Genomic DNA, 22367 nt, shown 5'->3' with positions numbered 1-22367 from the left:
CGTCAGCAGAAGACTTTATTTCAAAAGAAAAAAATAATAGAAGAAGACGCGAGTCACGCACGCAACAACAACAACCACTGGCTAAACAAATTGCCAACTGGCTAACGTAGAGTTTAGGGGACAGCAACCGTGAAGTTTAAGCATACTGCGTCGTATATTATAACGGGCAAGACATGGCAATTCCATTTTGAACACGGGGGATTCAGATTGGGAGTCTAACGGAGGGTGGTCCTGCAGCCGTGTGATTTTACGAACGTGTACTATCTCCATTTCAAATTGTAATTTGTTTGACCTTTTTTACTCTAAATTTGACCCTCGTCTTATTAAAAAAAAATGTGTCATGCAACATTGCCAAATTTAAGTTATTTTTGAAGATCTTGTATTGATAAAGCAACCCGCAATAAAAAATATTTTGCACAAATTTTTGAATATCAAGATTTGTGGAAGCAAATATGGTCATCATCTGCGCCTACTTTTTGTGTTGGCACTTGGGAAGAAATATAGTGATTTTTGCGCTTTTCCGATTTGATTTCTAGTGCCGCACAAAAAAACTGACAGCGCACGGATGGCAAAGGTAAACAAAAGGCATGTAGGCTCGAAACGGAAGGGATTAGCGCATTATCCTCCATAATGCCCTGGAACAAGTGTCACGGTGCAGGTCCCAAAAGCCGTCGCTATCGGTGATACAGTAGGTCATAAAGTTTCCAAGTCTTTGTTGTCCGTCTCTCTTAATTTTTTTCTTTTTGAAAGACCCGTCTCTCATATGTTTCATAGCAGGGTATGGTATCTAGCAGTGAATCTTTGTTGGAATTCATTCGGTTTGCGTTCCTTTTCTAATCCAAGTCTTTTAGTTCAGTTGTGTTCGCCACTTCGAACAAGGCACGTGAACAGCATGTAGCCAATTGTTTCTATTGGTACAAAGTGGTAGTAAAAGAAGTTGGAGAATCTTATGCCACAAGGTCCCCCAATATCAAAAAGCTCTTGTTCTTTCTCACCATTAATCAAAAGTTGCCATGCCTTGCTTCCCTACTGAAGTCAAGACCACTACACCCACCCTACTTCTATCCTACCCGAATAAATTCGCTCCAAATTCGCCAGCTGACACACACTTCGGCCCTATTTGGATTTCACCTCCTTAACTAAACTTTAGTCAGTTTAGGGACTGAAGTTCCAAACAAAATGACTAAAATAAGGAGGAGGCCTACTCAACTCTCCTTTTAACTCGTTTTAGCTACTTGATCCTCAGTCCGCGCACCGAATTTCCAACCCCAGATCTTTTTTATGGGGTCTGTGCCACGCTTTTCCTCATCCCTAGCCGCCCTACTACCAATTTACCAAATCCGACGGAAACACAGAAAAGACCCAGCATCAGAACATCGGCTGTGTTTAGATCCGTAAAATGGTGGTAAAAATAGTGACATCAGACACTTTAGCATACTGTAGCATTTTTGGTTTTTTTTGATAATTATTGTCCTACCATGATCTAACTAGGCTCAAAAAATTCGTATCGTCGTGTACATCAAAATTATGCAATTAATTTTTTTATTTACATATATTTAATGCTCTATACATAAGATAAAAAATTAGATGTGATAGGTGAATAGTAAAATTTGGAGAGAAAATTTTTTGAACTAAACACACAGCCATCCTCGAAAAGATTGGCGAAACCACCCACTTCCACACACACACAAAATTGTTCACTAGCTCACCAGCCCAGCCCCCCCCCCCCCCCCCCCCTTCCCCGACCCCTTGGTAAAAGTAGCAGTAGATCATCACCATCACCATCCAATCCAGCCATATCTGCACGTCCTCGTCCTCGTCATCATTGTACCCCCGGACCATACAGCGCAGAGAAACACTAGCTCGCGTCGCGTCCCATGGCTGATGGCTGGTTACTGGTTACTGGTTGACACCCCAGAAGCAAAGCAAAACAAAGCATGCGAGCCAAACCCCACGAGGACGCCAGCCCAGCCTCGCAACGCAACCGGATCACACCCATCACTCGAGTAGTACTCGACTCGACTCGACTCGACTGGACTGGACTCCGCCGTCTCCCCCCTCCCCGAAAAAGCTGAAGCAAACAAACGCAAACGGCCTCATCCCATCACATGATTCCCAGCTCCCACCTCACCGCCGCATCGCGTCACCGCAATCTCCTCGTCCTCCCCAATTCCCCGTACTGCTCCTCCTTCCTGCCAGTAATGGCTTGATTTCTCGGCTCGCGTTCGTCGCTGCGGCGCTTGGCACTGACGCCCTCTTCCCTGTTTTTTCGCAGCTTCGCGTGCCGTGAGGGATGAGCCTCCGCCGCAACCGCCGCGCCGCGGCGGCGGCGGCGGCGGGAGGAGGGGGGTACCCGGAGCCGGCGGCGTACAACATCATCCCGATCCACGACGTGGTGATGCACGGGGAGCACCCGTCGCTGCGGTTCCCGGAGGTGCGCGCGGCCGTAGAGGCGCTGGCGCACGCGGCGGACCTGCCGGCGCCGCCGCTCGCCCGCGCGTGGGATGCCCTCCGCGCCGACCTCTTCGACTGGCTCGGCGCCACCTTCGGCTTCCAGCTCCACAACGTCCGCAACCAGCGGGAGCACCTCGTGCTCCTCCTCGCCAACGCGCAGCTCCGCGCGGGCGGGACCCTCCCCCCGGACCACCCCGCCGACGTGCTGCACCATTCCATCGCGCGCGGCATCCGGAAGAAGCTCCTCAAGAACTACACGTCCTGGTGCTCGTACCTCGGCAAGAGGCCGCACGTCTATGTGCCCAGCGCCGGCCGCCGCGTTCAGGGGGCCGGCCCGGACACGCGCCGCGACCTACTGTACACCGCGCTGTACCTCCTCATCTGGGGGGAGGCGGCCAATTTGAGGTTCATGCCCGAGTGCCTCTGCTACATCTTCCACTACATGGCGCTCGACCTCAATCATGTCATAGACCAGTCGGTTGATATCGAGACAGGGAGGCCATCTATTCCTGCGGTGCACGGTGAGGATGCTTTCCTTGAGAAGGTCGTGACGCCGATTTATAATGTGCTCAAGGCCGAGGTGGAGTTTAGCCGGAATGGGACCAAACCGCACTCGGCCTGGAGGAATTATGATGATGTGAATGAGTACTTCTGGAGCCGCAGAGTTTTCAAGCGGCTCCAGTGGCCCCTATCTCCGGTGAGGAGTTTCTTTATACAGCCTGGAAATCCTGGGCGTATTGGCAAGACTGGTTTTGTTGAGCAGAGGTCATTCTGGAATGTTTACCGCAGCTTTGATCGGGTATGGGTGATGCTCATTCTGTTCTTTCAAGCAGCTATGATTGTTGCATGGGATGGCCGCACTCCTTGGGATAGCCTACGCTTCCGTGACATCCAGGTCCGGGTGCTGTCTGTGTTCATCACCTGGGCAGCGCTGCGCATTGCGCAGGCAGTGCTTGATGCAGGCACACAATACAGTCTTGTGAGGCGGGATACTACATTGCTCGCTGTCCGGATGGTGCTCAAGGTGCTTGTTGCTGTTGGGTGGACTATCACATTCATTGTGCTCTATGTTCGAATGTGGGATCAGAGGTGGCGTGATCGCAGGTGGTCTTTTGCTGCCAATTCCAGGGTGTTGAACTACCTGGAGGCAGCTGCTGTGTTTGTCATCCCGCAGGTGCTTGCAGTTGTGCTCTTCATTGTCCCATGGATTCGGAATTTTCTGGAGAAAACCAACTGGCGAATTCTATATGTTCTCACCTGGTGGTTCCAAACCCGAACATTTGTTGGACGTGGTGTGAGGGAGGGCCTCATTGATAACATCAAATATACCACATTCTGGGTGTGCCTTCTCACTGCTAAGTTCGGCTTCAGTTACTTTCTCCAGATTAAGCCGATGGTGGGGCCAACAAAGACAATTCTCAGCCTCCATGACATCCGGCGCAACTGGTTTGAGTTTATGCCTCACACAGAGCGGATTGCTGTAATCTTGCTGTGGATTCCAGTTGTCCTTATTTATCTCATGGATATTCAGATATGGTATGCAGTCTTCTCATCACTTACGGGGGCACTAATTGGGCTGTTCTCGCATCTGGGGGAGATTCGCAGTGTTGAGCAGCTGCGTTTGAGGTTCCAGTTCTTTGCAAGTGCGATGCAATTCAATTTGATGCCAGAGGAGCACCTGGATGCTGTGCGTGGTGGCCTCCGAAGCAAGCTGTATGATGCAATCAATCGTCTGAAGCTGAGATATGGCTTTGGTCGTCCATATAGGAAGATTGAAGCTAATGAGGTGGAAGCTAAGAGGTTTGCCCTGATATGGAATGAAATTATTCAGACATTTAGAGAAGAGGACATCATTAGTGACAATGAAGTTGAGCTTCTTGAGCTGCCACCAGTTGTGTGGAAAATTCGTGTGGTACGGTGGCCATGCTTCCTGCTAAATAATGAGCTGCTTCTCGCTCTCAGTCAGGCAAAAGAGCTGGTAGCTGATGACAGGACACACTGGACAAGGATATGTAACAATGAGTACAGGCGATGTGCTGTCATTGAAGCTTATGACAGTATACGTCACTTACTACTGGAGATAATTGAGGAGAGAACTGTTGAGCACATTATTGTCAGTCAGCTGTTCCTTGCATTTGATGCTGAAATGGATAATGGGAAATTTTCTGAAGAACATAAGCTGGAGCTGTTACCTGAAATCCATTCATCTGTAATCACCTTAGTGGAACTGTTACTGAAGGAGAAGAAGGATCAGACCAAGATAGTTAATACCTTGCAGACTCTTTATGTCTTTGCAATTCATGATTTTCCAAAGAAAAAGATGGACATGGAACAGCTGAGGCAAGCAAAGCTAGCACCATCAAAGGCGGAGGAATCCAGTCTCCTCTTTGAGGATGTCCTAAAATGCCCAAGCAATGATGATGTTAGCTTCTACAAACAGGTGAGGCGCCTCCACACAATTCTCACATCCAGGGATTCTATGAGCAATGTCCCAAAGAATCCCGAGGCCCGACGACGTATAACTTTCTTCAGCAACTCTCTATTCATGAATATGCCTCGTGCTCCAACAGTTGAGAAGATGATGGCATTCAGTGTTTTAACCCCATACTACAATGAGGATGTGATGTACAACAGGGACCAGCTTCGTCGTGAGAATGAAGATGGTGTCTCGATTTTGTTTTATCTCCAAAAGATCTATGAAGACGATTGGCGGAACTTTTTAGAACGTATGCGAAGGGAAGGAATGACTGATGATGATGAAATTTGGACTGTGAAATATCCGGAGCTTCGACTTTGGGCCTCGTACAGAGGCCAGACCTTAGCACGGACTGTTAGGGGAATGATGTATTACCACAGGGCTCTCAAGATGCTTGCTTTTCTTGATACTGCCTCTGAGGTAGACATTACAGAGGGGACAAAACATCTTGCATCCTTTGGTTCAATTAGGCATGAGAATGATGTGTATCCCATGAATGATGGTTTGCTGCAACGACGACAGAGGAGGCTAGACAGAGGAACCAGTACTGTAAGCCAATTGTTCAAAGGCCAGGAAGATGGTGCTGCTCTCATGAAGTACACCTATGTGGTCGCTTGCCAGATATATGGAAACCAGAAAATCGCTAGAGATCAACGTGCTGAAGATATTTTGACTCTCATGAAGAAAAATGAGGCACTCCGAGTTGCTTATGTTGATGAGGTCCATCACCAGGGCTATACTCAATACTATTCTGTCCTGGTAAAGTTTGACCAGAGCTTACAGAGGGAGGTTGAGATATACCGAATTAGGTTACCAGGTCCGCTGAAGCTTGGGGAAGGAAAGCCTGAAAACCAGAATCATGCTATTATATTCACAAGAGGTGATGCAGTTCAAACAATTGACATGAACCAGGATAATTATTTTGAGGAGGCGCTTAAAATGCGTAACCTGCTAGAGCAGTACAACTATTATCATGGGAGCAGAAAACCAACACTTCTGGGAGTTCGAGAACATGTTTTCACTGGATCCGTATCTTCACTCGCTTGGTTCATGTCTGCACAGGAGACAAGCTTTGTTACCCTTGGTCAGCGGGTCCTAGCTAATCCGTTGAAGGTTCGGATGCATTATGGGCATCCTGATGTATTTGATCGTCTTTGGTTTTTGACTCGGGGTGGTATAAGTAAGGCATCAAGAGTGATCAATATCAGTGAGGATATATTCGCTGGTTTCAACTGTACCCTGCGCGGTGGCAATGTTAGTCACCATGAGTATATTCAGGTCGGTAAGGGCCGTGATGTTGGCCTCAATCAGATATCGATGTTCGAAGCAAAGGTTTCCAGTGGCAATGGTGAGCAGACCCTTAGTAGGGATATCTACAGACTTGGTCATAGACTGGATTTCTTCCGGATGCTCTCTGTGTTTTATACAACAGTAGGGTTCTACTTCAACACGATGCTGGTGGTCTTGACAGTTTACACATTTGTTTGGGGACGCCTGTATCTAGCTCTCAGTGGTCTTGAGGCTGGTATACAGGGCAGTGCTAATTCAACCAACAACAAAGCCTTGGGTACTGTGCTTAATCAACAATTCATCATACAAATTGGCCTCTTCACTGCCTTGCCAATGATTATAGAGAACTCTCTTGAACAAGGTTTTCTACCTGCTATCTGGGATTTTTTCACAATGCAAATGAATTTTTCATCTGTGTTCTACACATTTTCCATGGGAACGAAGAGCCATTACTATGGCCGGACAATCCTTCATGGTGGTGCAAAATACCGTGCTACTGGTCGTGGTTTTGTTGTGCAACACAAGAGTTTTGCTGAAAATTACAGGCTTTATGCTAGGAGCCACTTTATAAAGGCAATAGAACTTGGAATAATATTGACTGTGTATGCTGCTCACAGTGTTATTGCCAGGAATACACTTGTTTACATAATCATGAATATATCTAGCTGGTTTCTGGTGGTATCATGGATTATGGCTCCATTTGCTTTTAATCCGTCTGGCTTTGATTGGTTGAAAACAGTGTATGATTTTGACGATTTCATGAACTGGATTTGGTATCCTGGTGGTCTCTTTTCTAAGCCTGAGCAGAGCTGGGAAGTGTGGTGGTTTGAGGAGCAAGATCATCTACGGACAACTGGTCTTTGGGGAAAGATTTTGGAAATACTGTTAGATCTCAGGTACTTCTTTTTCCAGTATGGGGTTGTATACCAGCTGAAGATAGCAAACAACAGCAAAAGTATTGCTGTTTATCTGCTTTCCTGGATATGTGTGGCTGTGATTTTTGGCATGTTTGTCTTAATGTCCTATGCTCGAGACAAGTACGCTGCAAAGCAGCACCTTTACTACAGGCTTGTCCAAACTGCCGTCATCATTCTTGTGGTGCTTGTGCTGATAATATTTCTGAAGTTCACAAAATTTGAAATCGTTGACATCTTCACTAGTCTTTTGGCATTCATTCCTACTGGTTGGGGCTTGATTTCGATTGCTCAAGTAATTCGGCCATTTATTGAATCCACCGTGGTGTGGAACAGTGTTATTTCTGTGGCACGTTTATATGAGATACTGCTTGGGGTGTTCGTTATGGCTCCAGTTGCGTTTTTGTCATGGTTGCCGGGATTTCAAGAGATGCAGACGCGGGTACTTTTCAATGAAGGTTTCAGCAGGGGCCTCCAGATATCCCGCATTCTTACTGGCAAAAAAGCGAATACAGCTTGAGGTACTTCACAATTCACAACAAATTTTAATGAAAGCCTGACCTCTTTACATTTTACAGAGTAACCATGAATTTTGTAGACTAATTTACATGTATCACTATTGTGCATTGTCGAGCATGACTGAAAATGTTTCAAGTGACCTGACCTCTAATATTTTACGCCTCACTGTTTGTTATATACTTTGTTCATAGTTAATGTAACCTTTCAATGCATTGGTTAGTGAACAAATCAGTATTCCCTTCTGTTTGGTTTGCTATTCAGTCTGCATCGCAATACTACTAGCTCCAGATAGCACAATAGCCAACTAAGGGCTTGTTTGCTTGCCCCTAGATTATGGTCCAAGAGCAACATGGTGAAAGTACGCTCTGCACCACCAAAATAGGAGTAATTTCAAATAAGCTGCCCTAGTCCAGCTTATTTCAGACTATTTAGGTGGTCAAGAAGTGGCCTTTTACCCTATTGCCCTTGGATCATAAGATAGATTATATAATCGTGGGAGAAACAAACAAGACCAATAGTAACGTAAAATGGAACAGAAATCGAACTAAATCTTTGATCAGCGTAAGCCCAAGTGCCCAACAACCAACTAAAGCTGGATAGTGCTTTCATTTGACTTATTGAAATGGCATCTGAAACTTGAACAAACTCTTTGTCTTATCATCACCGCAATACGAACAGAATATCCCTGTGTAGCATATGGAAAGTAACTGTGCTGAATGCTGATAGCTGGTGTCATGGGCAGCCAGCAGGCTGCCACCGAGATGGCAGGCGGAGCCAGCCCAAGGGCCCACGCGGAACAGTGCTGCGTGAACAGTACCCGTCAAATTAGATTAGATGGATTTGGTTTGTTAGGAAAGGAATAAGATAGATTGATTAGGTTAGGATATTACTTAGGGGTCAAGTAAGCCTTGCTTACAAGGTCAAGTAACCCTCTCTATATAATGAGAGGAGATGTATCAATCTAAGGAAGAAAGGAACAATGAAGAAACAATTCTAGTCCCCCTCAATCTCTCAAGCTCTTGGCAAAGCATAAGGCCTAGTTACCCCAAAATATCCATCTACATAACATCTGGTATCAGCTAGCCGGCGATCCTCTTCCACGCCGCCCGATCTATCCTCCCCGGCCGGCCATCGATCTGCGCCGCCATCTACCACTACCACAACCTATGCCATAGTTCCAGATGGATTTTCCTCAATTTGATGGGAAATCTGATCCGCTCGCCTTCATCAACCAATGCGAGACCTACTTCAACCGGGAGCGCATCATGGAGGAAGAAAAAGTGTGGATGGCTTCCCGTAATTTGGCGGAGGACGCCCGGATGTGGTTCCTCCAAGTCCAGCGGGATGAGGGCACCCCGGCGTGGCGCCGCTTCACCAAGCTACTGCACCTACGCTTCGGATCACCCCCACGCTCCAACCTGCTCCATCATGTGTCCCCTGCTGCCAACGACACTTCACGCCTCTTTGCTGATGTGTTCACACAGCTGGATCGCCTCAGGGCGCGTCTCCAGGCGAAGGATAAGGAGGACCGTGAATGCCTCGTGGCAGTACGCCTTCAGGCAGCAGCACGGGGATTCCTGTCACGCCGGCGGATGCAATCTCTGGAGAAGTCCGGCCGTGAACGCCTTGCTGCGGTGCGGCTACAGGCGGCAGCGCGAGGATTCTTGGCGAGGCACGCCACAAGGAAGCTGCGTGCAGCAATCCAACCTACCCTACTCGCTCCCGCTCACCATCTCCACCTACCGCCGCCGCCGGCAACCCTCTTCGTCGCGCCGACCACCCCTTACATCGCGCCGACCACTCCAGCTGCCGTCGCGCCGACCAACCCTTCTGCTGTCTCCAATTCGTCGCCACGGACAGCACCCACCATGCCTGATTTGGCCAAGCTCATCAACTCCCTCACCGCACCCACCAGTGACTCGAAAGGACAGGTCGCTGCCTTGCTGCAAGTGCTTTCTGCGTGGGCATCCTTCCCTGGTTCAAGGGGCTCAGGCCACAGCAACCACCAGGGCGACCAGCTGGCTGCTCGTCTCTTCCCATGGGATCCAGGACGCTGTCGGCTCCTTCCTCGACCAGTAACTATCCAGCTCGAGGGCGAGCTGGGTCTCCAAGGGCGGGGGAGATGTCATGGGCAGCCAGCAGGCTGCCACCGAGATGGCAGGCGGAGCCAGCCCAAGGGCCCACGCGGAACAGTACCGCGTGAACAGTACCCGTCAAATTAGATTAGATGGATTTGGTTTGTTAGGAAAGGAATAAGATAGATTGATTAGGTTAGGATATTACTTAGGGGTCAAGTAAGCCTTGCTTACAAGGTCAAGTAACCCTCTCTATATAATGAGAGGAGATGTATCAATCTAAGGAAGAAAGAAACAATGAAGAAACAATTCTAGTCCCCCTCAATCTCTCAAGCTCTTGGCAAAGCATAAGGCCTAGTTACCCCAAAATATCCATCTACATAACATCTGGTTCTAAACTTGTACTTGAAATTGGAATACCATAGCCTGAAGTTTTAGTTTCAAATGTGCAGTTGCTGAATGCTGACTGTTTCCCTGAACAGGTATCTAACTGGATTGTTGCGGATTTGCAGTATAGCAGTGCTCCATCTCCTATGTACAGCTTCCCGATTCAATGTGGAAGGGCTTTCTGCTTACTGATATAGCTTAGATCCATATTGAACTATTTTTGCTATCATTCGCTATCTAGTTTAGGCGTCCAGATTTGTGCTTTTGGCAATGTAGGTCTTCATTTTTTTTGTACATTGGGGGTAGAGCTAGTTGTGTGTAGCTGATTCAGTTGCAGCACCACCGGTGAGCTCTGGTGAATTATTTGTTGGCCTAGCCAGATGGTTCCATCTTTTTTGTGCTAGAAAATGGTGTGTGTGAATGATGATGCTTGGCTGAAGGTACAAAAGGTTTCTGGTAGGAATTTCCATGGAGGTGGATGATCTGCAGGGGGGCTCCCCAACTTACGTGCGGGCCCCACGGGCATGGGACCCGCACATCAGTGGAAGAGTTCCCCCTGCAGTAACTGCAGAGGAACCGCTAGATGAGCGTCCATTTGTCTGAAGAAACCGGTGTAAATTGACACAGCGATCGTCATTGTCGTCCCGATGTAACATGGGCTACTGATGCTCGTTTCAGTTATCGACGGCCACCACAGTTTTCTCAGCTGCAAACCGAAGGTGCCGGCTGCACCCGCACCCATTGCAGGCGTGCCGGCCAGTGCTGACTGCTGTGCCTGCGTGCGCTAACTACAGACCCGGTTGCCTTTGCCGCGTCAGCGAGCAAGCGACGGTACTGACAGCTCAGATGTCCACCTCCTGGGCTTCCCCAGCACATCACGGTGGCTGATAGTTTCAGAATAATTCATAGTACTGGGTAAGACCCTCGCATTTTATCCCTATACTTGGGTCTAATTTGGAAGCAAGGGGGAGCTAAATCAGGGAAGTAAAATCTTCCATCAAGAACTAAATGTCTTATACAAATAATATTTCCATACATTGCTCACTCTGAAAAAAAAGGCAAGGATCCCAAAAAGATTTGAGTTTCCAAACTAGCCCTTAAAAAAGCAAAAAGGTTAGGCGTCCACCCTTACCCCTTGGGCTTCTCCAACACATAATGATGGCTAGTATCTACAAAGCCGCAAAGGAACACCCCCCCCCCCCCCCCCCCCCCCGCCCCCCGCTGCGCACCCTTCATTCTCCTTTATTTCTCCAAGGAGTACTCCCTCCATACTAAAAAAGAAAAACATTTTGGACAAGGTTTGGGCTAAATATTGGAAATTTAAATCATGAATAATTTTTAAGTTGTTGAGTTTCAAAATACAAAAATTATATGAATAGATTTTCCTTAAAAATACTTTCATAAAATATAAATATATCACTTTGTGATAAATATTTTTTTAAAATAAGAAGTCAAAGTAAATTTTGGAGACCATGTCACTATCCAAAACATCTTTCTCCTCGAGTATGGAGGGAGCACATAGAATGCTACCGGCGGCCACTCATTTACGGGCGCCATGTAGTTTCTGATGGATAATCAGAGACCCTTTGATGTATTTTCTTATTTTATTTTTTTGTTAGAAGGTTGTTGTTGTCCCGGTCCTCTTACCTAGCCCCCACGCACTTTTTTTTGGCAAAATCTAAAATGAGAGCTCTCAATCTAGCTTAACTCGAGAGCCCTCCCAGTTTGGAAGGAAAGAGGATGCCGGAAGGAAAACAAAGGCAGAAAAAGAAAAGAAATAAGAAGGTAAAAATCAAATTGAAGAAGTAATAGAGTTTACCGAACCAGCGGTGATGCTGACTTGTGGATGGGATAGTGAAGCAGCGGCGATGCCTACCACGGTGATGGAAGATGGTGGATGGACAGTGCCGACGGTGGAGGAATCTGGTGGCGGCAGCACCACTGCTTAGGCCAGATTAGGGCCACAACAGTTGTCGGAGCAGCGGATCCACCTCAGCCTCTGTGAAAGCATCTAGGCCCTTAAGTTGTGTTTTGGTAATTAATGACAACTCTTATGGACTAACAAAATTCTTGAGATGAGAATGAGTATAGGTTGGTCCATGGAGAAGTAAGCCTAAAGGACGTCATGGAGTGCTTGGAGACGATGTGAAAAGGATGTGCTCAAGGCAAAGGTATAAAGATAGGGCTTTTCTATTTTTGCTGGTCACAAGGTGCTTAGTGGATGAAATATAACCGGATTAATAGGATAGATAGCCGTACTATTAAGAGGGGTTTGTGAACACATGCTTGATGGTTCTATAGTGCCATTTTGCTCAAACAATTGCATTGCATGCACGAGGGATTGACTTCGTTGCAAGAGTAGCACTTAAAATTTCTAAGGAGTGCTGACTGGCTCTGGGCGGACGGTCCGGCCCTGGAGGGTGGACGGTCCGCCGTACAAAAGTTTGAAATTGACAGAAACTTGACGTTTCTGTTGGGCTGAATCAAGTGTTGGGCAGACGGTCCGCCCAAGGGGGGCGGACAGTCCGCTCCCTGACACGCCATGTGCGTCGGTTGAATTTGCACCCTTTTTAGATCGCATCGGTGTAATCTGACAAGGATGGGCCCCTGGTTGACTTGGGGCGGACGGTCCGACCCCCCTTGGGCGGACAGTCCGCTAGCTCTTTTGTTGTTGGTCCAGAAACTTTGATGTTTCTGTCGTGGGCGAAATTTTGACCGGCGGACGGTCCGGCCCTGGGGAGCGGATGGTCTGCCAGCCTAACATTTGAAATCGACAGACTTGGGATAGTTCTGTGTGCTTGGAAACTTTGAACTGCGGACAGTCCGCACCTGAGGGGCGGACGGTCAGCCAGGGGCATAACGGTCGTTTCTGACACGCATTTAATGTTGTTCTAGCCGTTGCATTTGAAGGGCGGACAGTCCGGTTTTTGTGAGGCGGACAGTCCGCGATTGCGCAGATTTGAACATAACAGTTGGATTTCAAGGGAGGGGCTATATATACCCCCATGGCCGGCCGTGGGGGGCTCTCTTGGCTCATTGAAAGCTTTCTTGACCTTCTAGAGCAAGCCCTCTCCCCTCTCTCTCACTCACATTGCTTAGTGGTTGCATTCTTGAGAGTGTGAGAGCATCCTAGTACATTGCATCAAGTGTTTGAGCTTTGGGGCACTAGGAAGTCTTCAAGCAAGCGTCATCAACTTGTTACTCTTGGAGGTTGCCGCCTCCTAGACGGCTTGGAGAAGTGGAATCGACAAGCTCACCAAGAAGATTGTGGTGGAGCCTTGATTTGGTTGTGAGAGATCCTTGTGCTCACCTCGCCGGAGTGGTGAAGAGCAACTCTAGTGGAATCGAGGTTTGGAGAGGTTCATTGGTTCAAGCCGGCTCAAGATCAAGAGGTGTTCTTGATAGAGGAGCGGTTAAAATATTGAATCCACCTCAATGTGGATTAGGGGTGACCGGCAAGTCATCGACACCATGAGAAAAATTCTTGTCTCTTGTGTGGTGATCTCTTTGCTCTCTTACTTGTTGTAATTTACTTTGAGCAATTTATTTTACTAGAGCTTGAATTCATACTTGTCATCCTAGGTTGCAAACCCTCACTAGACATAGGATTTAGTAGAAGTAGAAATCTCCTTGTGGTTCTAATTAAATTTGTCTAGTATTTGTGATTGAAGCTAAAACCGCCTATTCACCCCCCTCTAGTCGGTATCCTAGATCCTACAAGTGCTATCAGAGCCTGGTTCTCCTTAATTGCAAGGATTTGACCATCCCGGAGTTAGGAAAATGACTAGTGACAATGGGGTTCATGTTGGGAAGCCACCTTTCTTCGATGGAAACAATTATGATTATTGGAAGGTTAGGATGACGGCTCATCTCAAGGCAATGAGTAGAAAAATTGAGAGTTGTCAATGATGGATATGTTATTCTTGATCCCAAAAATTTGACACCTCTTGATGAGGAAAATGAGCTACTCAATGATCAAGCCATCAATGTTCTTTTTAGTGCTCTTGATGTGAGTGAATTCAACCGACTGAAGAATCTTGATGGTGAACTTGATGAACTTTCATATGATGATCTTGTTGAAATGCTCAATGATGCCAATGAATTCATAATTAAAAAAAAGACTAAGTTGAAGGACTTGAAGTTGAAGTTTACTTCTCTTCAAGATTCCTATGTGGAGCTAAAGACCTCTCATAAGAATCTCAAAGAAACTCATGAGAAGCTTGAGGAAACTCACAACACCTTGCTTAATCATGAAAGCAAAGCAACTTTGATCATTGGTGTTAGTTGTGATTTAATTAATAATAAATCATGTGGCTCTAACTCTACTAGTTCATCTTGCTCTACTATTAATAATTCATCTTGCAATGAATCTCTTATCATGAAAAATGATTTATTAAAGAAAGAAATTGCTTGCTTATCTAATGATTTGAGAAAGTGCTATGATAGTAGTGCCAAGTTTAATCATTGTTGGGCAAACCAAAAGTTCACCTTGAATCGGCAAGGGTTTGGATACATTCCCAAAAAGGGGAAGAAAGTTTTTGTGCAAACCAAAACTACTTTTGTGAAGAGTAGTGGCAAGTCATATTATGAAAAATGCAAGAAGATTGGCCATGATGAGAAGAATTGCACCAACAAGAAAGTCATATCCTTTGATTCTAGTTACATTCTTATGAGAAATTCAAATGCCAATGTTAGTGCAAAATTTGTTGGGTTACCTTTAAATAGTGTTAGAAAGAATGCCATTTGGGTGCCAAAAGTCTTGGTCACTAACGTTCAAGGACCCAAGAAAGTTTGGGTACCTAAAAGAGCTAATCTCCTTTTGTAGGTGAACTACAAGTCCGGAGGGAGGCATTGGGTGCTTGATAATGGATGCACCCAACACATGACTGGTGAATCAAAAATGTTTGCTTCTCTTGATGGAGATGTTAGTGGCTACAACGACATTATTTTTTGTGATAATAGTCGAGGTGAAGTGAAGGAAATGGGTAACATCAATGCCTCTTAAGATCATTCTCTTTCAAATGTGTTGCTAGTTGACTCTCTCAAGTTCAATTTATTGTCAATTACACAACTTTGTGATCATGGATATAAATGCATTTTCACTAGTGATAGTGTGGAAGTTACTAGCTCTAGTGAAAATGATTGCATCTTCAAAGGCTTTAGACATGAAAGTTTATATCTTGTGGATTTCTCATCTAGTGATGCCAATTTAACCACTTGCCTATTCTCACAATCATCAATGGGTTGGTTATGGCATAGAAGACTTACTCGTGTTGGCATGAAACAACTCAACCGGCTTTTGAAACATGATTTAGTAGTTGGGTTGAAGGATGTGAAATTTGAAAAAGATAAGCTATGTAGTGCTTGTCAAGCCGGTAAACAAGTTGCTAATTCACATCCCACTAAAAGTTTCATGTCAACTTCAAGACCTTTGGAATTATTGCATATGGATTTATTTGGTCCTACAACATATAGAAGCATTGGTGGAAATTGCTATTGTCTTGTTGTTGTGGATGATTATTCAAGATACACTTGGGTTTTCTTTCTTCATGATAAGGCCGACACATTTGATATTTTCAAGAAATTTGTGACAAGGGCCGAAAATGAATTTGATTTTAAAGTGAAGAAAGTTAGAAGTGATAATGGTAGTGAGTTCAAGAATTGCAAGATTGGAGAATTGTGTGATGAGAAGGGGATGAAACATGAATTCTCATCCAAATATACCCCGGAATAAAATGGTCTTGTTGAAAGAAAGAAAAGCACTTTGATTGACATGGCAAGATCAATGCTTTCGGAATATAATGTCTCGGATAGTTTTTGGGCCGAGGCAATCAATACCGCTTGTCATGCATCAAATAGGCTATATTGTCATAGAATCTTCAACAAGACTCCATATGAACTTCTCATTGGAAGAAAATCTAATATATCATATTTTTTTGGTTTTTGGTTGCAAATGCTATATTCTGAAGAAGGGAACTCGGTTATCTAAATTCCAAAGCAAGGTTGATGAAGGGTTTCTTCTTGGATATCCATCATGTAGCAAGGTTTATCGGGTTTATAATAAGTCTTGTGGAATTGTTGAAGAAACCTATGATGTTGAGTTTGATGAAACCAATGGATCACATGAAGAGCAAGACAATCTTGATGATGTGAGAAGTGATGGATTGAGAAATGCCATAAAAACATGTCTATTGGTGATATTAGGCCAAGAGAAGAAAATGAAGAAGAGGATGGTCCTTCAATTTCTATTAGAATTGATCCCTCTACTTCAACCTCAAATGCTCAAGCTCAAGAAGCAAATCAAGATGAGCATGATGATGGTTCTCAAACTCAGGAGCAACCAGAATCTTCTACTCCATTACCTACATCAACTCAAGATTCTCTTGCTCAACCAAGAATTTATCATGCAATTGCCAAGGATCACCCAATGGATCAAATCATGGGTGACATTAGTAAGGGTGTTAAAACTCGATCTCGTATTGCTTCATTTTGTGAACACTTTTCTTTTGTATTTTCTATTGGGCCTAACCATATAGATGAAGCACTAAATGATCCGGATTGGGTGAATGCCATGCATAAAGAGTTGAATAATTTCACCCACAATGGAGTTTGGGAATTAGTTCCAAGGCCCAAGAACTACAATGTCATTGGTACAAAATGGGTCTTTAGGAACAAGTAAAATGAAGATGGAATTGTTGTGAGGAACAAGGCAAGATTAGTGGCTCAAGGATTCACTCAAGTCGAAGGTTTGGATTTCAGTGAAACTTTTGCTCCCGTAGCTAGACTTGAGGCTATTAGAATCTTGCTAGCTTATGTATGCTCACATGATATAAAACTTTATCAAATGGATGTTAAAAGTGCCTTCTTGAATGATAGAATTAGTGAACTAGTTTATGTTGAACAACCCCCCGGTTTTGAAGATCCTAAGAAACCCAATCATGTTTATAAACTTTCGAAAGCTCTCTATGGTCTTAAGCAAGCTCCCCGTGCTTGGTATGAGAGACTAAGAGATTTTCTCATTTCTAAGAGTTTCAAAATTGGGAAAGTTGATACTACCTTGTTCACTAAATCTATTAAAAAAGGCTTGTTTATTTGTCAAATATATGTTGATGATATCATCTTTGTTTCTACTAATCAAGATTTTTGTGAGGAATTTGGTGAGATGATGTCTAGGGAGTTTGAGATGTCCATGATTGGTGAATTGAATTTCTTTCTTGGTCTTCAAATTAAGCAACTCAAGGAAGACACATTTGTATGCCAATATAAATATGTGAAAGATTTATTGAAGAAATTTGGAATGGAAGATTCTAAACCAATCAAGACTCCTATGGGTACAAATGGACATCTTGATCTTGATGAGGGAGGTAACCCGACAGACTTAAAGCTTTATAGATCCATGATTGGTAGTTTGCTTTACCTTACCGCATCTAGGCCCGACATCATGTTTAGTGTTTGCATGTGAGCAAGATTTCAAGCCGCACCTAGAGAGTGTTATTTGACCGTCGTCAAGCGGATTCTTAGATATTTGAAATTCACTCCAAATGTTAGATTGTGGTATCCTAAAGGTGCACATTTTGATTTGGTTGGATATTCTGATTCGGATTATGCCGGGTGCAAAGTTGATAGAAAGAGCACTTCTGGTGGTTGTCAATTTCTTGGAAGATCTCTTGTTTCTTGGGCTTCAAGGAAACAAAATTCGGTTGCTCTTTCTACCGCCGAAGCGGAATATATCTCAGCCGGAAGTTGTTGTGCACAATTGTTATGGATGAAGCAAACTCTCCTTGACTATGGTGTGAAATTTAATGAAATTCTCCTGTTATGTGATAATGGAAGTGCTGTGAAGATTGCTACTAATCCGGTTCAACATTCAAGAACCAAGCATATTGATATTCCGCATCATTTTCTTAGAGATCATGTGAACAAGGGAGATATCAAGATTGATGGTATTGGGACCGATGATCAATAGGCGGATATATTCACCAAGCCATTGGATGAAAATCGGTTTTGCAAGCTAAGGAATGAGCTCAATGTCATTGACCTCTCAAATGTGGCTTGAAACCTAGTACACGCATCATACATATCTTATATGCCCTCACATGTATGTACTTCTAGTATTTTTATGGCATTTATGAGCTATTTATGATTTGATCATGTTCTCACTTGTCATATCTCATGAAATTGAATTATCATGCTTATTGGATTCTATTCTATCATTGCTAACCTTGTCTTGATGTATTGGAATCTTTGTTGAGCAATGATCCCTAATCAAAGTTCGTATTGGAAAAAGAGAACAGAAATCTGGACAGTTGATCTTTGGTAAGGCGGACGGTCCGCCCATGAACCGCGGACGGTCCGCCGTTAGTGGTCAGAAACATGGCAGTTCTGTCTGGTTTGAATCTTTGTGTAGCGAACGGTCCGCCAGAGGACAGCGGACGGTCCGACTTTGTTGGGTAGAAAAGCGACAGAAACTGGGCCGACTCTGATGGATTGATAAAATCAACAGTGGACGGTCCGCGTGGGACGGGCGGACAGTCCGCTCCTGTTGGTCTCATAGTGGGCCCAGGCTGGCCAGTCATATAGTCAAGGGGCTTTCTCTTCCTCCACCAAACCCGAGCCATACCCTTCCAAACCCATCTCTTTCATCTCTTGCACGTGGAAAGGAAGCTCTCCAAGGATTCGACTTTTGGAGTTGTTCCCGGACGGTCCGAGCGCATCCGCAGACACTCCGCGACATCCTCCATCATGTCCTCTCGGTATTTCGAAGAATCTCAACTCAAATTCATGGTTTTCTTGTCAATGGAGATTGTTAGGGTTTTACTCGTGATCAACTTTTGGACCATGGATTCGCAAAAATAGTTGGGAGATCTTGTTCCTAGTGTTGAGGAGATGCAATGGTTAAACTTTGGTCGGTCGATTTGGTCTAGAATTCAATATTTGAAGGATTGAAATTTGGGGCGATTTTGGGTCGCCCGTGCGCAGGGGGTCGCGGACGGTCCGCGCCTCAAGGGCGGATGGTTTGTGGGCAGCAGAGGCGGACGGTCCGCGCCTCCCAGGTGGACAGTCCGCCCCTGCTGTTTTCAGCAGAGTTGCATATTATTGGATATACATTTGATCAATGTGGATGAACATATTGCAGTGATTCTTATTGTTGATTCTTGATCACAGGCCTCACAGAAAGGTATATGTGTCTGCTTCATCCTCATCAAAGATAAAAAAAGGCAAGTGCATCAAAAAGGCAAAGGCGAGATGATGATCCGAATGATGAAGATTACGCTCCTAACCAGAGTGATCTAGTTGCTGAGTCCTCTGCTACAAAAGATAGTGATGAGTCCATGAAAGGTGCTCATGGCAGTGATGATGATGAGGTCATTGATGTGCAATCCATGAACTTATCCAGCAGACGTTGGACAACAGAATCTTATGTCAATGCTAGATCAGTAAATCAACTCCATCAAGACCGAGATACAAATGTATTGTTCTTCAAAACTCAGGTACAACAAGATGTCTTTTTTGGCCATATGCTCAAAAAAAACTATGTTCAGTCATCAGACTATTGACCTAGTATATATGAGTAATCAAGCAGTCATGGCTGATTTAGTACCTAGATTTGAAAGTATGGGATTAACAAATTTCTTTCAGCATAGATGTGATTGGAATGAGACAATTATTCGCCAATTCTGTGCAACCTTAAAGATTGACTTAGTTGAAGAAAAATTATGGTGGAACACTAGAAAAAAACATATTATGCTACCTTTGCTCAGTTTGCTGTTGCCAATGAGTTAGATTATGAGTTCCTTACAGCTGAGGACAGTGTCAATATCATGATGGAAAATCCTATGAATGAAAATGATTATCCCATATTTTATGAGTCTGCTCGGTCTGGAATTCGTTGCTCTTTTGGCAAAACTCATGGTCTTAAACATCATTCTGCTGTGATAAACAAGATTGCAAGAGTCACATTTATGTCAAAAAGTGGAAATAAAGATAAAGTTCGTGGTCTCTATTGGAATGTGATCTCTTATGTCATGAATGGAGACAAGATAAACATCATTGCTCTTATCATGGATCAGATGGCAGAATTGAGGCTAAATCTTGAGATGAATCTATACTTTGCTCCCTATATCATGTCTATAATCAAGGCCAAGACCAACTTTAGGGGTCCCTGTGAGTGCAAGCATACTCCATTTAGACCTTTCAAAAATGAGACTGCATTTCTTCAGAGGCCATTGACTCCTTTCCCTCCTGAGCCTGAATCTGAGTCTGAAGGTGATGAAAATAAAATTGAGGGTGATGCAGAAGATATGGGTGGAGATGCAAACCAGGAGGCCATGCCACCTCCTCCACCTCCTATGCAGCAGCACTGGGTGCCTCCAATAGGATACTTTGATCCATATTTTGCCAACATGCAGCAGGGCATTGGTACTCAGATTGAGGACTTGGCCACTCAGATGCAGCAACAGCTTAATGTGGGACTTGAGAACGTGAACGCCAACATGCAGGGGCAGTTTCAGGCATTTGGACAGCATATCCATAACACCGTGTACCAGCCCATTATGAACAGCATGCAGACTATGCAGCAGAACTTACATGGTGACATGGCTGCCTTAGACTCATGGTTTGACTATCTTCCCACCAGTGAGCAGTATCAGCACTTGGCAGATTCTCAGGCACAGCTGCAACAAAACTTCAACACTCTGAACACATCATTCATAGATTTTTCTACTCACTTCTACTCGATATATCCGGCTCCAGTGACTCCTCCATAGTTTTATCCTTATCAGCCGTTCTACCCACCGCCGTCTGCTGATGATTGAGCTTCTTGGTCATTGATGCCAAAGAGGGAGAAGAAGGAAGTGATTTGATTTAGGGGGAGCTCATCTGATGATCTTATGATGGAACTCATCTTTATTATCCTATGCATGAATTTGAACTTGTGGCATGTTTAAATTTTCATTTTGCATGAACTCTGTGTGTGATCTAGAACTCGTTATGTAATATGTGGTGAACCTTGTTATCTTTCTTATCTTGTGATGGTTCTAGTTCATTCTTGTGGTTTTGAGGTTATACTAACCTTTTGAGCAAGTATTGTTCTATCATATATATCGTGTATGTCTCGACTCCACTTTGTAGGGGAAACTCCACTAAAATTTCTAATCTCATATATGTGCTCATGGAAAATATTCAAATTTTACATGCACATATCAAGGGGGAGTTCTCTCTACCTATCGGGATTTGGAGAAATTTATCCATTCTACTTTCTATGATGTTCAAGAAAATGGGTAAGTACATCCAAAGTTTAATTTCAAGTCCACCTTATGCCTTGTGTATAGAGTTGACTTGAACCTTTTCAAATCACTTTTGAGATGTGTTGTCATCAATTACCAAAAAGGGGGAGATTGAAAGCATCTAGGTCCCTAAGTTGTGTTTTGGTAATTAATGACAACTCTTATGGACTAACAAATTCTTGAGATGAGAATGAGTATAGGTTGGTCCATGGAGAAGTAAGCCTAGAGGACGTCATGGAGTGCTTGGAGACGATGTGAAAAGGATGTGCTCAAGACAAAGGTATAAAGATAGGGCTTTTCTATTTTTGCCAATCACAAGGTGCTTAGTGGATGAAATATGACCGGATTAATAGGATAGATAGTCGTACTATCAAGAGGGGTTTGTGAACACGTGCTTGATGGTTCTATAGTGCCACTTTGCTCAAACAATTGCATTGCATGCATGAGGGATTGACTTCATTGCAAAAGTAGCGCTTAAAATTTCAAAGGACTGCTGACTGGCTCTGGGTGGACGGTCCGGCCCTGGAGGGCGGACGGTCCGCCATATAAAAGTTTGAAATTGATAGAAACTAGACGTTTCTGTTGGGCTGAATCAAGTGTTTGGCGGACGGTCCGCCCAGGGGAGGGGGCAGACAGTCCGCTCCCTGACACGCCATGTGCGTCGGTTGAATTTGCACCCTTTTTAGATCGCTTCGGTGTAATCTGACAAGGATGGGCCCCTGGTTGACTTGGGGCGGACGGTCCTCTAGCTCTTTTGTTGTTGGTCCAGAAACTTTGATGTTTCTGTCGTGGGCGAAATTTTGACCGGCGGACGGTTCGGCCCTGGGGAGCGGACGGTCCGCCGGCCTAACATTTGAAATTGACAGACTTGGGATAGTTCTGTGTTCTTGGAAACTTTGAACTGCGCACAATCCGCACCTGAGGGGCGGGCAGTCCACCAAGGGCATAACGGTCATTTTTGACACGC

General features: G+C 44.7%; 1 protein-coding gene and 1 non-coding gene across 2 annotated transcripts; both read left to right on the top strand.

The window, feature by feature from the left end:
• The first annotated feature begins 2016 nt into the window (after nucleotides 1–2016).
• On the top strand, nucleotides 2017–10574 carry LOC120708075 (callose synthase 11-like). Its single transcript, XM_039993172.1, has 3 exons — nucleotides 2017–2176; nucleotides 2276–7655; nucleotides 10211–10574. Exon 2 carries the CDS (start codon nucleotides 2294–2296, stop codon nucleotides 7652–7654), a length of 5361 nt encoding a protein of 1786 aa, XP_039849106.1. The 5' UTR covers nucleotides 2017–2176; nucleotides 2276–2293; the 3' UTR covers nucleotide 7655; nucleotides 10211–10574.
• LOC120710868 lies at nucleotides 5283–5363 on the top strand. The gene has a single exon (XR_005690039.1). It is a non-coding gene; the product is annotated as a small nucleolar RNA J33 (small nucleolar RNA).
• Nucleotides 10575–22367: the final 11793 nt, after the last annotated feature.

This window comes from Panicum virgatum, chromosome 5K (genome assembly GCF_016808335.1).
Source record: "Panicum virgatum strain AP13 chromosome 5K, P.virgatum_v5, whole genome shotgun sequence".
NCBI lineage: Eukaryota > Viridiplantae > Streptophyta > Magnoliopsida > Poales > Poaceae > Panicum > Panicum virgatum.
Note: the sequence above shows the minus strand (reverse complement) of the source record. Positions and strands in the feature narration are given on the sequence as shown.

Excerpts from the sequence above, each read along its gene's own strand:
- LOC120708075 (XM_039993172.1), top strand. The coding sequence starts at position 2,294 with ATGAGCCTCCGCCGCAACCGCCGCGCCGCGGCGGCGGCGGCGGCGGGA.